General features: G+C 39.8%; 1 protein-coding gene across 34 annotated transcripts in view; it reads left to right on the forward strand.

Annotated features, from left to right (window-relative positions):
• CLASP1 (cytoplasmic linker associated protein 1) overlaps nucleotides 1-16,193 on the forward strand; it is a 215,205-nt gene that overhangs the window by 120,086 nt on the left and 78,926 nt on the right. For 23 of the 34 annotated variants that reach the window (XM_039330094.1, XM_039330098.1, XM_039330093.1 and 20 more), the window contains 6 exons: nucleotides 3,357-3,416; nucleotides 7,364-7,441; nucleotides 8,236-8,403; nucleotides 8,727-8,776; nucleotides 9,689-9,862; nucleotides 13,743-13,766. In XM_039330094.1, coding sequence (XP_039186028.1) covers nucleotides 3,357-3,416; nucleotides 7,364-7,441; nucleotides 8,236-8,403; nucleotides 8,727-8,776; nucleotides 9,689-9,862; nucleotides 13,743-13,766 — 554 coding nt within the window. The remainder of the gene's footprint in view (nucleotides 1-3,356; nucleotides 3,417-7,363; nucleotides 7,442-8,235; nucleotides 8,404-8,726; nucleotides 8,777-9,688; nucleotides 9,863-13,742; nucleotides 13,767-16,193) is intronic. The other 11 variants (XM_039330095.1, XM_039330099.1, XM_039330109.1 and 8 more) reach the window with 1 other exon arrangement.

Here is a 16,193-nt window from a genome sequence, read left to right on the forward strand (position 1 = left end):
CTCCCTCCCTCCCTCCCTCTCTCTCTCTCTCTCTCTCTCTCTTTCTTTCTTTCTTTCTTTGAGGGCTTTAGGGTTATTGATAGAAAGATTGCTATTGTTATTTAGTTTTTGAGCTTTCGAATCATCCTGATTCTGACCAGCAGTGATAGATGTGGTGGAAGAGGGCCTTTTTGTAATCTCCATTTAGTGAAGAATCGTCAGACCTCTAGTTCATGTCTTTGTCATTACTGAGCTGGACTATACAAATATTGGCAGCTATTTTTAATGACTAAAAGCTATCAATATCAATCTTTCTTGCTTCCTGTGCTTTTGCAGATATAAGTAGAGCATACAGGTAATTCTCCTGTGAAATCCTCAATAGTATTGATCTACACACATTTAAAGAAATGTCTCTTTTTCCCTGATTGGGTAGAGAATCAGTTTCAGACCAACCTGTTTGGGAATATTTTTTCCCCTTCTTGTTTGGTCTCTTTAAGTCGTTTTGGACTCATATCAGCCCCTTCTGTTTTCTTGGCAACATTTTTGGTTTGCCCTCGCCTTCGTCCTAGGGTTGAAGGATTGTAACTGGTCCAAGGTTACCCAGCTGACTTTGTACATAAGCTAGGTCTAGACCAGTGGTTCTTAACCTTTTTGAACGAATCGCCCCCTTGAGCCAATGAGGAAGTTGTCATCGCCCCCCTCCCCCAACATAACCTCTCAATCACAACATAGGAAATAATTCTTCAATTTATGCAAACACATTTTTTGTTTTCTTTAAAATTGTCATCAGGACATATCGATGCAAATAATTTATTTCCAGTCTTTTTCCCATATCTCCCATATTCTGGCCAATGGCATGCCACTGTATGGGTAGAAGCTGCTGCGCAACGCGCATGAAGATAAGCGATGCATATTCACATATGTACTGCGTTCTGTACTGAAGCTAGCTGGAGGAACATTTGAAAACACAATTCAATCCACTATTAGCAAGCAATCTGATGTTTTTGTACGACAGATATACAGCCATTCACTGTACGAAAAAGTCTCAAAAGTGTCCACAAAACTTCTCGCTCCATCGCCCCATATCGCTCCCTTTTTGTTCCTTCACCTCCGTGTTGCCCCTTTTCGTTCCATCGCCCCCCTGAAAAATGAAATCGCCCCCTGGGGGGCAATATCGCCCAGGTTAAGAACCACTGGTCTAGACCTCACAATCTCCTGCTTTTTTAGCCTGGTGCCTTTAATTATGCCACCAAACTGACTCTCGAGAACATCAGGTAACTGCAGAGCAAAGTATGATTCTCACAACTCATAAAATTATCTGCTATATCTGACTTCCATCTCCCATTCTATTTACTCAGCTCTGTCTACCAGTGTTGTGGGTTTTTCTTTTCTTTGATGCACCTCTTTGGTATTTATGTTGATCATATCACATCTGGTAACTATATTTCAAAATTGTCGTCTGTAAATCTTGCACAAAGTTAGCTGTTGGCCAAAGGCTGTTCCCCCCCCCCCAGAAAAATTATGCACGCAGCACTAGATAATTCCCAAGAATAATGCTGCTGTGTGCATTTATCTCTGAAATTAATCTGCTTAGATGAATAGTCACATCCTATTTACTGTTGTCTTGCAATTCTTAGAGTTCCTACTGGGGTTGTTTTGATGCATCATCCGCTTTTACCCTAAAGTAGATTTAATTTCATTTGTTATGCTTTTTGGTTCCTTACTAAGAACTGAATTGTCCAGAACATTTGTGGAATTTTTACATGCTCCCTAACTAATTCAGGGTATTCTTGGGAAATAGGGTAAAACCTGCTGGTTGTTATTCTTTGTCCCCTACATTTGCAACAATTTTGTATCAAAAAGCACATTAAAGTAGAAAAATGCCAGGTTTTGGCCTCGGGTTTTGTAGCATTCGACTATAAAATTCCAGATTTGTATCTTTATGATATCTGCTGTCACCTCTTATTCAGCCTGTGCATTTCAAGAATTTTAAATAAAGGTAACTATTTATTTATAAGTAAATACTTACAAGGAAACATAGCCTGATTTACTTAAATATAAAATTTACTAACAGACAAGCTAAATTATTTGTGGAGAAAGGAATTCAGTCCTCATTGGCCTTTTAGTAAATGACTGCATAATAAATTATTGAGCAGTAAGCATGATCAATTGTGATTACTTCTTGAGAAATCTTCAGTTGTGACTAAAAGAAATTACAAAGGAAAAAAAATCCTGCTGGAATACTGGAAAGTAATGAAGGTTAAAAAAGAATAACAAGATTAAAAAAAAAGATGCCTGAATGATTACAAAGATTCTGCAGTTAAGACAATAATTTAATACAGGCATTCCTTTATTCCTTCCATTTATTTAGTTCCTGAAATTACAGTGGAGCTGAATAAATAGTGGTTATGACCAGCCTTGGAGTTCCAGCTATCCCAGAGGCCCTGCAGTCACGTGATTGCAATCTGGACACTTGACAACCAGCTGCAGTGCCCCACAATTATGTGATTGCCATTTGCAATCTCCCCCCCCCACATACACTTCCCCAGAAAGTTAGTGAAAAAGCTGGCAGAGAAGATAGCAAGTCACCAGAGTAAGTTTTTCCCAACTGCACTTTTCTCCCAGCCCCTCTGTTTATCTTGCATTGGCCACTTGTGCACCCCTACATACCCTCCCTGACCCTCATCAAATCTCCCTTCTGCCGTCACTCATCTTCTCCAACCCATGCTGCATCTCTTATGTACTCCTAGCACCCGTCCCCTACCCCTGCACTCCTTTCTCCCACTCCCACCAGGAGCAGCCACTTAGCTGCCTGCTGGCCTGGAAGTTGCCTCGCCTAATGCCATGGGATGTGGTTAGGATGACAGTCGTGATTGCAAGGATTGCTGTCATTAAATGAGGTGGTCATGCTTGATGGCCACACTGCTTAGCAATGAAAATTCTGGTCCCAAGTCTGACACAAGTTGAAACTACCTGTACAATGCTGGCACATAGAATACTGCAGTTCCTGACTACAGCAAAACCCTGAGGGGCTGGCGGGCATTGGGTTAAGAAAAAATAAAATAAAATGAAATGATGGCCGTGACGGCATAGTTGAAGCCTCATCCCTTTTATGTTTGTCATGTGGCATACATAAAAAAGAGTGGTGCCTCAGTTGCATAGTCACAACCATCCTTTGAACATTTCTGACAAACTCTCCCCCCTCTGCTCATGCCAGACTAGAAGCACATGATTTTCTTTAAAGTTTTTATTTAGTAGCCTGAATACAGGATTCCTCAAAATACTTTTGAAATCGCTGTTTCATATCTAACTACTTGCCATTGATATAGTCTCTGGAGCAATATGAATGAAAATTACTTTTTTTTTTTCTCTCTCAGGCGGTGTTTTGAATTTTTAGATTTACTTTTGCAGGAATGGCAGACACACTCCCTGGAAAGGTAAGATATGAACATTATGATATGTGACATGTTGCTTCTCTGGCTGTATTTGAGGGGAGGGGAGATTCTGTTGAATGGAATTGAGATTTGGAATGTAAATTTAATGTGGCTCCTTTCTCGCCTAGCCTTGGAATGGTGGACAGACATTCCCTCTGACTCCAACAGAGCAATAAATAGAGACAGGTCTGGCTTTACTGGGGGGAAGAAAAACAGCTTCTTTTGCCTGTCTAGTGTCTAAACTGTTTCTATCCCAACTGCTCCGTATAAGAACTGCTATGTGACTTCCACAATTAGTGCTTCCATTTTGATTGCTTTGTTTCAGCCTTCTTTCACCCTTCATTCAGGTCACATTTGAGCTTGTAGCCTGTGGGTAGGCACTTTTTTGTCTTCAAGGATTTAGTAAGCTGCTCTTGAAGGCTTCTCAAGCCAAAGAATGGGGTAAAATGCTTAAATAAATGCATGTGCAGGAAAGATGAGCAGAGGAGATGGAAACTCCTAATTTATATTCTTTTTATTTTTAAAGGTGTCTGTTTAAAACAACTTTTTTTGTAAAGGGATCTATTTAAAATAAACATTTTTATCTGTAAAGGTATCTGTCAAGCCTCTGTGGGCTTGCCACTAATGGGAGGGGGAAGGAAGGGACAAGACCATCAAATTGAGGCATCCGGAGGCAGCGGATGGAACCAGCAACAGAGACGGCAGCAACAGCCCCTTCCCTTCCCTGTTACCTGTATGCTGGAAGGGGGAACCCTGTGGAGTGTATCTACGTGGCTGTCAGCTCCACAGCTGTCCCACTGAAAAGCTGATCAGTGCAAAAAAGTGGCAGGAAGCCGGAAGCTTGTCTCGCATCCCAGCCTGGCTGCTCTTACTGGCGCGCATGCCGGATGCTGGCTAGGGAAGTGAGGCCAGTCGGGAGGCATGTATTTAGAGCGCTGGGAGGTGATTGCTCCCAGTGCTAACTTTGCTGTTTCTTTGGATACTGCATGCCAGAGTGTTCTGTGAATAAACCAACCACCTGTGAACTCAGTGGCTTTTTTCTTGTTGGAGCCAGGGGTGTGGCAAGGACTTCTGACAGAAAATTAGCGCTCTTTTCTATCTGTCCCTACCTGTTACCCTTGGTCTGCTGACAGCGTTCTATACAGGTAACGGCTGAGGGCACACAGGAGCTGAGCCTATGGGTGAAGGGGGAGAGCCAGCAGAGGCTGGGGTGGCAGTGCCAGCACCGGAGGCTGGGAACAATGACGTCCAACCGGTGGTGCGGCCCAAGGTGCGCGAGGTCCGGGCCACAGAACTGGTGAACAACAAAGAGGCGGTCCTGGGGATGGCGCAGGAGGCAGGAACCTCAGGAGAGTGGTGGCATAGTTCAGCTGTGACCGGCCCATCAGCCGGCCACCTACACACATTGGGTGTTTCAGGAGAGAGAGGCGCCTAACGGATGTTGAAGGGGAGTGGAGCTATTCCACGGCACCGGGTTGGCATATGAGGGACGTGTTGTGGGAGAGTTTTGGAGAGGCTGGGTTCCAGGATCCCCTCTCATGGCTGCGTTGGGAGCTGGGGGCTGAGACAGCCTGCCCAAGAATGGGACCCCAGCCAACCCAGACTTCGCAGACCCGGTTCCGACTGACCAGCCCAAAACTGAGATTGGATGCTGGATGTATCTCTGACACTCCACAAGGGAGAGGCCCCACTCAGTGCATTCCTGCTCATCCCAGCAGGATGACTGCAGGCTGCGTGGGACAGGCGTGGGTGATATGGGAAAAGGAGGTGTTCGCCATACGGTGGGCACTGTTGACTTGGCGGCATTTCCTGGAGGGAGCCAAAGAACTGTTTGAGGTCTGGACGGACCATAAAAACCTTGAGGCTTTGCAGACACCACAGCGCCTATCCCCGAAACATGTTCGATGGGCACAATACTTTCAACGGTTTCGCTTTTGGCTGAAATATGTGCTGGGGGGGTAGGAACCTCTTGCTGGACGCTCTGTCACATATGCCCCAATACAATAGCTGGTGGGAGGAGGTAGTAGAGGCCATTATGCCTCCCTTCAAGCAGTCGGCCGCTCAGGTGGCTGCACGCAAACCGGCGGACGACCTGGTCCAGGAACTGCACAGAGCTAGCCAAGGTGACCTCTGGCTTCTGGAACAACAGGCCCTCCTAATTCAGAGGGAGTGGTTGGCGTGGAAGGGTAACAGGCTCTACGTCCCAGAGGCATTAAGGCCTAAGGTGCTACGGAAGTGCCATGACGTTAAATAGGCTTGTCACTTTGGGTTCCTCAAAACCCTGCACCTGATGAGCTGCCAATTCTGGTGGCCTCAGATGAAGGCAGACATAGAAGCATATGTATGGGACTACCCTGTGTGTGCTACCACAAAGCCTTGTACAGGGAGGTCACCTGGGTTGTTGCAACACGTGGCAGACCCGACCCGGCCATGGGAGGACATAGCCGTGGACTTCATCATGGAATTACCAGAGAGCCATGGATGCACAGTCATATGGGCAGTGGTCGATCTATTTACCAAGCAGGCCTATTTCGTTCCATGCAAAGGGTTGCCATCTGTTCATCACAGGGATGCCTGCACAGGATGCCCCGACGAATAATATTGGACCGGGGAGTGCAGTTCACTGCACGCTTTTGGAGGGAGTTTGTCCGCTCCATCCGATCGTCCCAGGGACTCAGCTCAGCTTTCCATTCCAGCACCAATGGGGCGGCTGAACGGGCCAATGCAATGGTAGAACAATACCTGCGGTGTTACGTAACTTACCAACAGATGGACTGGGTTGACCTATTACCATTTGCTGAGGTGGCATATAACAGCGTGGTCCGTAGCAGCACTGGATTCATCCCTTTCCTGGTGGTTCATGGGATGGAGCTTGTCCTGATTCCTGAGTGCCCTCAGGAGGACCTTTCCCCCGCCAACCCTAGGACTGGATAGACCGCATATGGGAGATCTGGGAGACCATAAAAAGAGTACTACAAAAAGCAGCAGAGGTCTAGGACGATAAGAAACGGGCGCCTCAAAAGCCCTTTCGAGTGGGGGATATGGTATACCTGTCGACCAAGTACCTGTGCCTGAAAATACCCTGGAAAAAGCTAGAGCCAAAGTTCATAGGTCCATTTTGGATTGTACAGGTCATTAACCCAGTTGCTGTGAGGCTACAGCTACCCCGTCTTTGGGGGAAGGTGCACCCAGATGCTAGACTCCTGAATCCATCGGGGTCGCTTGCAGTACTTGGTACGGTAGAAGGGGTACCCTGTCATGGATGCATCATGAATGGGGGAAGCGAACATAAAAGCCCCTGTTTGCTGAGACTATTCCATCGACAGAATCCCCGTAAGCCAGGAGTGGGGTTAGCTGTGTTGGCCGCCGTAGTTCATGACTAATCGCACGTCTCTCCTTGCCTTCTAGAATGTTTGTTTTACCTTTCTACTTAACCTTTGAGAGATATTACCCTAGCCACTGAAAAAAATAGTGATTGTCTTGGTGTAGGCAAAAGGCAAGGACATTCAGGGTGCAAGGAAGTAGTTACAGAGAATGCCCTCAAATTGGAATATGTGAATATTTTGTTGACCCACATAAGCTTAGCAAGTTGGTGTTGCCGAAACCCTTCAGTATAGATCAAACATTTGGTTTAAAGCCACTCGATTACATTCTTGTATGGCTTCAGCATTTTAATGTATTTTAGAGTCTCCATGCTTCTGTGGTTTCCACATACAAAGGAATGACCTCCAAGGAATGTTTCTTGGTATTTTTTATAAAAGAGAATGAAATGTAATAAAGCTCACTGGTACAAACAAACACCCACACCTTCCAAAAGGATACTGTGTATCCAGTTCTTTCAAATTCTGAGCAACTGGATAAACTTCGTTTGAATTCCAAATGTAATGCTGGAAGACTGTTTCTTCACTCCTCCCTCTGACAAGGTAAATAGTGATGTCTTCTAATTTCAGGCATGCATCAGTATTGGCTGAAACCATCAAGAAAGGAATCCATGATGCTGACTCCGAAGTACGGATAAAAGCCAGAAAGTAAGTGGGCATCTTTTTCTTTTAATTGTTCAGTCCATCAATAATCACAGGCTTCTATTTGCTGTTCAGCTGAAAATTTCTCCAGTAACTGATATTCCAAGGGAAGAAGAGGATCAGACCATTAAGAACTCAGGAAATGGACCATGTTATGCTTAATAATGATTCTAATCTTTTTACTGATGTACTTCAGACTAAATTTCATCAGACTCATTGGAACTTTTTTCTGCATAAGCCAAATAAAACTAGTTGTTGTTTTGGCTCTGTTTAATATTGTTTGTTCAGAAAATTAATGTTGGAATTTGGAAAGAAAAATCTTGATTTCAATATTTTCTTTGCTTAGTACCCCAAAGGTTCAGGCTTTTGCATTCTACAGGGTTGTTGCTATTCTCACTTTAGAATTTAGAACATGGTTTAATTTAATATAGAAGAGAAGTCTACCTATTTCTATGTTCAAAATATTGATAACTAATGGCAAAGTGGAAACTTATTTAAGCTTGTAATGTGCTCACTTCTTTATCTATTTTGTAATAGGAAGTACACAGACCCCTACGTCTATTTTCCAGTTTCTGCAGTCACTTTCCTACCAAAATATTAAATTCTTTTAAACAACGTTTGGAAGCATAAATACTATATGTGAAAATTAATAGGTTTGTTGTAATTATACAGTTACCATAATTGATTTTCTCTGCTATGTTTTCCAGTTTTTTTCTTAAAATCTATTAAGGCTCTCTGGATGGTTAGAATCTGACATGCTAGTTTACTATTCATCAATCAATGTAAACTTTTATTTTCAGGTGTTACTGGAGCTTCCACAGCCATTTTAGCCGAGAAGCGGAACATTTGTTTAATTCACTGGAATCCTCGTACCAGAAAGCCCTGCAGTCTCACTTGAAGAATTCTGATAGCATTGTGTCTTTGCCTCAGTCAGATCGCTCCTCATCTAGTTCCCAGGAGAGTCTCAAGTAAGCTTCCCTTCCACTAATATATGGCTATTGGATGAACTTAATACCTTCAAGTATCCCTTCCTCATCTATAAATTAGAGTTTTTGCATTTTAGAAATTGTTGTTTTCATGAATTAGGTAATACATGGAGTCTAAAAATGATTTTGCTTCCTTATTTTTGTTTCTGTACAGCATTTTTGTAGGAAAATTCAAAGTGCATTAATGTAAAGTATAAATACAAATAATATAGAATAATTCATCAGTGTTGATAAAAAATGAGTTAATATAGAATTAACATAAAATTCATTATGGAACAAAATCCATTAATTCTATTCCTTTTTAGCCGTCCATTGTCTACCAAAAGAAGCCCAACCGGAAGCACTACTTCACGAGGTAAGAATGAAAAGCCAGGAGAAGAAATGGTCAGATGTGAGGCAGAGTTCTTACTCATACTGCTATATTCGTTTTGCACGTTACTTTTATAAATTAAACACCAGGGGCCTAAGACAGAATGGTTCTAAATATAAGATGATTGAATGCTTTAAATATAAACCAGTGGGAAGAAATACTAAAATATGAATTGCTTTATTTCTTGTGTGTAATGATGGATGACGTGTAATGATGGATGATGGGGACAGAATATATACATACAGAGAGAGAGAGAGAGAGAGAGACAGACAGACACACATATGGAAAATGTTATTTAAAGATATAAACACCACATTTGATTAGAAAACTCATGTCCAGCATGGTTGTATTAATCCCTGCATAATACTTGCTGGGTATTACCAATCATAAACACCAGGGGGATCTGATAGCAACCAATAGAGATCAAAAATCCCAATACTTGCTGAGCATAGCCCTATCAAGCAAAATATGGTACATGAAATAGGTCAGTGTCTTGCCCTGCCATAAATTCATAATGTGCTGTGAGGAAAGAACTGTGCTATACAAAAGTATAAAATGTCTATTTGGGCTCTAAGATAGTATGTCTGTCAAATAAAATACATTTTTATAGTGGTAAACTGAGGATTTATGATGTTGTGAGTTTCTAAGTTATTGAAAGATGATGTTGGAATATAATGGATTTGGGAAAGTCTTTTGATTGCATTTACAAGTCTTAACCAGAATTTATTATTTTGAAATTACATTTTTATTAAGCTTAAATGTTTATGTGCTTAAAACATAAGTTGAGAATATTTCCTCTTCTTTCAAAAAGAATTGAAAAAATATTCTGAAGAGATTATGGTAAGAGACTCTTGGGATAGATTTATCTATAATTGTGGTTTTTCTTCTTCCTTAAAGCTTCTGCAGTTAAATCTGTGAAATCTGCGTCAACCTCAGGGTCTCTCCAGCGTTCTCGCAGTGACATTGATGTGAATGCAGCAGCCAGTGCCAAATCCAAAGTAATATCTTCTGGCTCAGATTCCCCCTTCAGTTCTGCTGCAGCCCTTCCTCCAGGCTCATATGCATCTCTTGGTAGGTGTACCTTGTTTTTCACAAAAAAGATACACAGGTAATCAGGACATTAGAAGTAGAAGGGAAATTTTGGTTTAAGAAATTCAGTTTTACAGAGGAATGTGGATTAAAAAGCAGTAGTGGGGCTAAGCCTACATATTGCACTGCATCATAAATCATAGTTTACAAGGTTCAGAGGTTGGGGTCACTGAGTACAATAATTCAAGATGAGAGCTTTGTTCCATATGTGACATCAGGTGATGCATAGTATGTGGAACATATATACAATGTTTACTAACTTTTTAGAGAAGTAAACTTCTTTCTAAAGTTTCTAAAGTAACTAATTAGTTTTGAGGGAAAGGTATTTTTGGTGGTGTTTATTAGAATTCCCTAGCAAGTCTTCAGAATTCTTTAATAATTCAAGTACATCGTAGTCTGAAGTAAACTTGTTAAAAAACCACAGTAGGTATAAAATGGGAAGTATCCTATCCTGATATTTCCAGAAAAAAGTTCATTTGAACTCACTGTCTAATCCAAGAATAAAAATGTGTTACAAAAAGGAAATAGATTCAGTGGAATATATCTCAACAACTTATTTGCATTGCTTATTGTTTATGGCCACCTTATAGATAACAATCTCTATTAAGAATGACTTGGACATGTCTGACATTAACAAAGCCTTAATTTAGTTAAAAGAAATAACTACTTTTGTAAGAAGCTGTTCATTATTGGTGATTACATGATATCAATGGCAATATGTTTGAACTATGATCTATGAGAGATCATTGCAGTGTGTAGCAATGGAGCCTCTTCCACTGCTGGCATTTTCTAAATATTCGTTATGCCAGCATGAAAAATTATATCCTAGGATTACTGAAGTTTGAGATGGCATACAAAGCTCTTTTCAGAACAAATAGATAATTCTTCTGAGACCCTCAGGTGATATCCTGTCTCTATGGATGGAGCCTTCTTGTGGAGAAAACAGGCAGAGTCTAATCTTCAGTAACAACTCTAAGGGGAAGAATTATCCTGCCTCCCAGACCGATCTTCTCCAGGGCCTGATTTTCCAACAAAAGTGGATCATGTTTGGGGAGTGAATTAATAGCTTAAGCGATTTCAGAGGACCTGAATGTTCTGCAGCAGAAAATGGAGTAGATTCATATCCCTTTCCCATCCCTGGTCAAAAAATGCAAAAGAAAAGAGGGAAGTGGCTCTGATTCCAACAAGAGCACAAAAGGAGTTTATAAATCCCGGGGCTGTTCCTGTGGTCCTTCCAAATTCATCCTCTTTCCAATTCTCAGATTCCCGAATTTCCTCTCCCTTGAGAATTTCTCTTAGAAAAAAGGCCAGAAAAATAAATGCCACAAGTGCTGTTTTTAAAGTGGGGAATGATGTTAGACAGAGCTCTTCATAATAATTTAAATCTCTTCTAAGATTTTGGAGATAGGGAAACTTATAATAAAGATTTTATACTTTCTCCATTTTTAAAAAAATTTCCAGCCAAGTCATAGATGGTATTCCATTTGGCTAATACATAGCAAGAAACAGCTGAGGAGCAAAGCCTTACTCTTTCTGTTTCCAGCGATGCTAAGTCTGGTTTCCAAAAGGATCATAAATTTGATAACAAACTGTGTTCCTTCCTGCCAAGTTAAAGAAGTTGTGGAGAAAAATTCCTTTGGTCAGTATGCTTGCAGGAGCCAATGGAGGAGAATCTCTTTAAGAAAACTGTTGATACTGTCTTAGTAGAAACAAAAAATAAAAGGCTTTCGTAATTCAGGAAAGGATAAATTTAAAATTATAGGTGTTATTGTCCTTTTGCCCCAATCTGCTTAGATGATCTCAAGGAGTAAGGAGTAACCAGATCCAGATATTCAGGGCCTCAGGTAAATCCATTTTCTAATAATGTGCTCTTCCAAAAAAAAAAAACAGAGGTGAGAAGAAAACATCAGCTATAGGCTACTGTACGGAATTCATTTATATGATAGGGAAGAAGCATCACCATTTTAAGTGGTCAAAGCATCAGGATTTTCTTAAGACTACCAACCATCTTCTATAAATCAGTGCAAAAGAACAAGTGTGAAATTCCACAAATCTGGAATTTATTTTCCAAAGTAAATGGAGGTATAAGGGTTACACTAGATCTCATGGAGTACCTAGAACAGAGATGCTTCAAAAGAGAGATACTAAGGTCAGTTTTGTCAACAATCAACCTGCAGTATTAGTCTCTGTAGAGCTAGTGGATCACGGGTGTCAAACTCGTGACATCATGTGATGTGTCGCGACATATCACAACTTTTTTCCCATTGCCGGCAATGGGGTGGGTGCGGTTTTGGCGTGACGCATCCGGCCCACAGGCCGGCAGTTTGACACCCCTGCAGTAGATGCTTACTTTCATCACCTGATTAGAAAAGAAACTGAAATTACAGTTCTGCTATGATAACATCCTTCTTAGTATTAGATCTTTCTTTTCTAGTTAATTCAAGTACTACATGACATTAGTAATACCAGTGGCTCATCTACAGATTTTGTTTCTGTAGTTAGCCAGCATTTTGATTTCAGCATCACCTGGGCAGAAGAACCACCTTCTATCCTTGGAGCTATTCCCAGCTGTCTACCTGAAACTGAACAGATATGATTAGGGGGAATATTCAGATAAAATCCACAAAAAATTATTTTCCCAAGGGAGAGTTTCTACTAATAAAATGTATGGGAAACCTTTTTAATTGATAGAAAGATATAAGCAAGTTGGGAATTTTCAGTGAAAAACTATAATTTCACAATTTTTTTGATAGAAGAGGCCATATTTAACTTTCTGACCTGGGAATCTAAACTGAGTCTTGACTGTGCCCATTTTCTTTGTCCTACATTTGAGCTTTTGCCTATTTGATATTTTGAAATTACTTACACTATCTCATGATAACCAGAACTCCAGTTAGCAGATATCAGAATTGAAAGGATTACCAGAATGCTGTTTTTTTTATACTTAGACATAGATCCTTGATATCACAGAAAATGGATGATAGTCCTCTAAAGTTTAAAATTGTGACTGATTGGCAGAAGCATCCATGGGGAAATGGGGGGACAAGTAACACAAGCACTTTCATGTTGCAAGTTCTATTTTTGTTGGACATGCAGTGTCACCTTGCATGCACACATGAAAGGGGCAGAGCTTATAACATGAAGCTGCTTTTGTCATTTTAGTGAAAACCTTCTGTCCTGTAGATACCACTAATGACTAGTTTTGTTTCACAGTGTTCAGGTATGTAAGATGTCTGGGTGATATTTTATTCTGATATCACAATAACATTGGAAGCTTTGACACCTGCATTTTCTTAAACAACTCCTCCAAGTGTTTCCATAAATTTGTATTCATGGTAACAAAATATATGGGTCCTAGTGGAGAAAAATGCACAAACAAAAAGCACAACTAATTTAGGAATTGTTTGTTTCTTGTTCAGACTTACTTATGCTTGAACATTAAATAATGTATGCAGCAGCATTAATACAATAAAATGAGTGATTGTGTTAGCTGCTTATATTAACAATGCATTATGTGGTCATTTTTAATCAACTGGAGCTGTTGTTACAATTTGGTCTGTAGTGAAGAAATATCTGCTAAATTAGTAGAAGAATGAAAATTAATTTATAGTTTACAGGTTATGCTAAGTAGCATATAATTCCAGAAGAAATGCATCAGAAATGTATTGCACCTTGTATGAAAACAAGAATATGGGAGAAAGAAATTTTTTGTGGTTCTGCAATATTAACTAATTTATTTTACTTTGTTTGACTGATGTGATTTTCCCCTCATTTGTGAAACTAAAGACACCCTGTCCACTTTTGCTGATATTACTAATTATTCCCTCTTATCACTCTCCTTATTCTTTTAATTTGCTTAAAGATGGTACTACCAGTAAAGCTGAGGGTAAGCTGTCTGTGTAACAGGTCTGTCTCCAACTTTACCAGGTTTCTGTTATCACCCAAGTGCTCCCTGGTTTTCATCCGTGTCTGCTGGTACTTCTTGCATGACTCTTGCATGGTGTTTTGACTCTTTCCTCATGTTGGAACTATTGTGTGCCCTTTATTGTCTCTTTCTCCTAACTCCTAAGCACAATTTAATTTAATTTATTCAATTTAGGCAACATCTGACTCCAGACTCTCTGGGCACTCACAGTATAACAAACAATAAAGTACAGTGAATAATAACAAACAAAACAAATTAAGAATAAGAATGACATAGAGCAAGAAAACAACATCATCAATTACACAATATGTCTCCCAACCCCAATAGGTTTATTAGACACACTTCAACAGTATGTAACTTTTAAGTCATTCATGAATGTCATTCACTGTACCATTAAATACAGAACAAGAAATTTAAATCTCACATATATTTTTATTCAGACTTAATTTATACCAGATACTGTAACAATGAGTGTTTATTTGGGGTGGAGAAACAAATACATTGGACTTTTTATTCCTATAGGAAAAGTACTCAGTGCAGAATGTTAAAAGATATTTAAATTCATTGGCCAGACTTTTTCCAATTCTCTTATAGGTTGTGCAGAAATAGTAACTTTTGTGATAAATAGGTGGCTTGTTTTCGTTATGGTTGATGCCTGTTGCTGCACTAAACTCTGGTTTTTCAAACTGAGATGTTATTCAGACTGAATTACTAATTTTATTTAGAAATTGGAAATAGAGTATACAGATTTATTCATGCACAGATTCATTCTCATCCCTCTCTAACCAGTTTCATTAGTATTATACTGCAGAGGTCCCCAACTCCTAGTCCACTGCCCGGTGCCGGGTCACAGCTGTTGAAAACGGTTGAAGTGGTGTGTGAGTGCATGCACATGCACGGAAAGCTGCATTTGTGAAAGTCGTGCACGTGCAAAATCATCCCCTCTCCCCCCCACTGCTGTCGCCTCTGCCAGTCCGCCAAGCCAGAAAAGTTGGGGACCTCTGCTGTACTGTATCATGCCTATTTACAGACATATGCATTCATTACATTACTCTTTTTTGCGGTAAGCAACGTTATGTTAAGTGCAGAAAAGCAGTTAGAAACAGTAAGCCAAGGAAATTAAGGCACGAGGTAAGAAAAATAAACATCTTGTTTACATTAAACATTACACTTCATCTTTATCATCTTTATTATCTATTCTTGTAAACCACATTTGTTCCATCATGTCCCTACACTAGTTAAATACCACATTTTGCTTTTTGAATTTCTTTCCTCTCTCTTTTGAGGATCTTACCAACTTTCTCAATCATTTATTTGTTTGCAATTTAATCTTTATTCTGCCTTCATCTCAATGTATTTTTCTGTATACTGATCACTCTCATTTCTAGTATATTCAGTCAATATCCAGTTAGCAACTGTTTATTCTTGATTCTACAGTAATGCTTATGCACCTTTTGGAATTTTCAATATTTCTATATAAATATGACCTAAAACATGATCTGTTCTCTTCACAAGTCCTAAAACTAAATAAAGAAAATCCAATTAAACAAATAAGTCAAAAAGAATACCCCTCCTGGAGTATTACATGCCATGCTCTTAGTGTCATCTTGATTAGTTAACTACTCTGGGGGTAGGGAAGAGAGACAATGATGTTGAATTGCCCCCATTTGTATTGCCTCCATTATCAGTTGTATTGCCCCCAGTTGTATTACCTCTATTACCTGATAGTGAACTGGTAGAGTCCAAACTTTTTGGAAATAGTTTTGTAACTTTTCCAACTATTGAACATCAACAACTCTTGTTGTTCAAGGGGAGCACCCCAGTTATTGAAGGCAAAGGTTCACATATTTTTGCCCCACAAAAATAAGTAGCTTTGAATTATTTTCTTCAATGAATAGGTATGATGTTTTTGACCATTTGTTTAATTCTCTTAATCAAGTTTTAGGACCTAATGTGGAGAACAAATCATCTTTAGGTCATATTTCAAAACGGTTCACAAGCACCACTGTAGGATCAAAAATTAACAGGTGCTTAATTTTCAGATCCATACTTGTTTCATTGTATAGTCCAACATTTACCACAGATCGATGGGGTTTTCAGCCAACAGCACAATATTGTCTCCATACAAACGCATATACACATTCATGTTTCCAACCAACACATCTCAGATGCCATCCTAAACATTATACAATTATATAGTAGAATTTGAAAACAAATTAACAATAAAGGAGGTATCACACATCTTTGTCTTAATATCTTTAGTATGGAAACATTCACCTAATATTCCTTTTGTTCTTATACGTGTTTTGCTTCTATTCTATTTCACGCTTACGACATTTAGAAATTAATCTTCTCTGTGTATTCATACAAACCATTCCATAATTCAGT

Source organism: Crotalus tigris, unplaced genomic scaffold (genome assembly GCF_016545835.1).
Source record: "Crotalus tigris isolate CLP2741 ecotype Arizona unplaced genomic scaffold, ASM1654583v1 scf7180000024424.1579004, whole genome shotgun sequence".
Taxonomy (NCBI): Eukaryota; Metazoa; Chordata; class Lepidosauria; order Squamata; family Viperidae; genus Crotalus; species Crotalus tigris.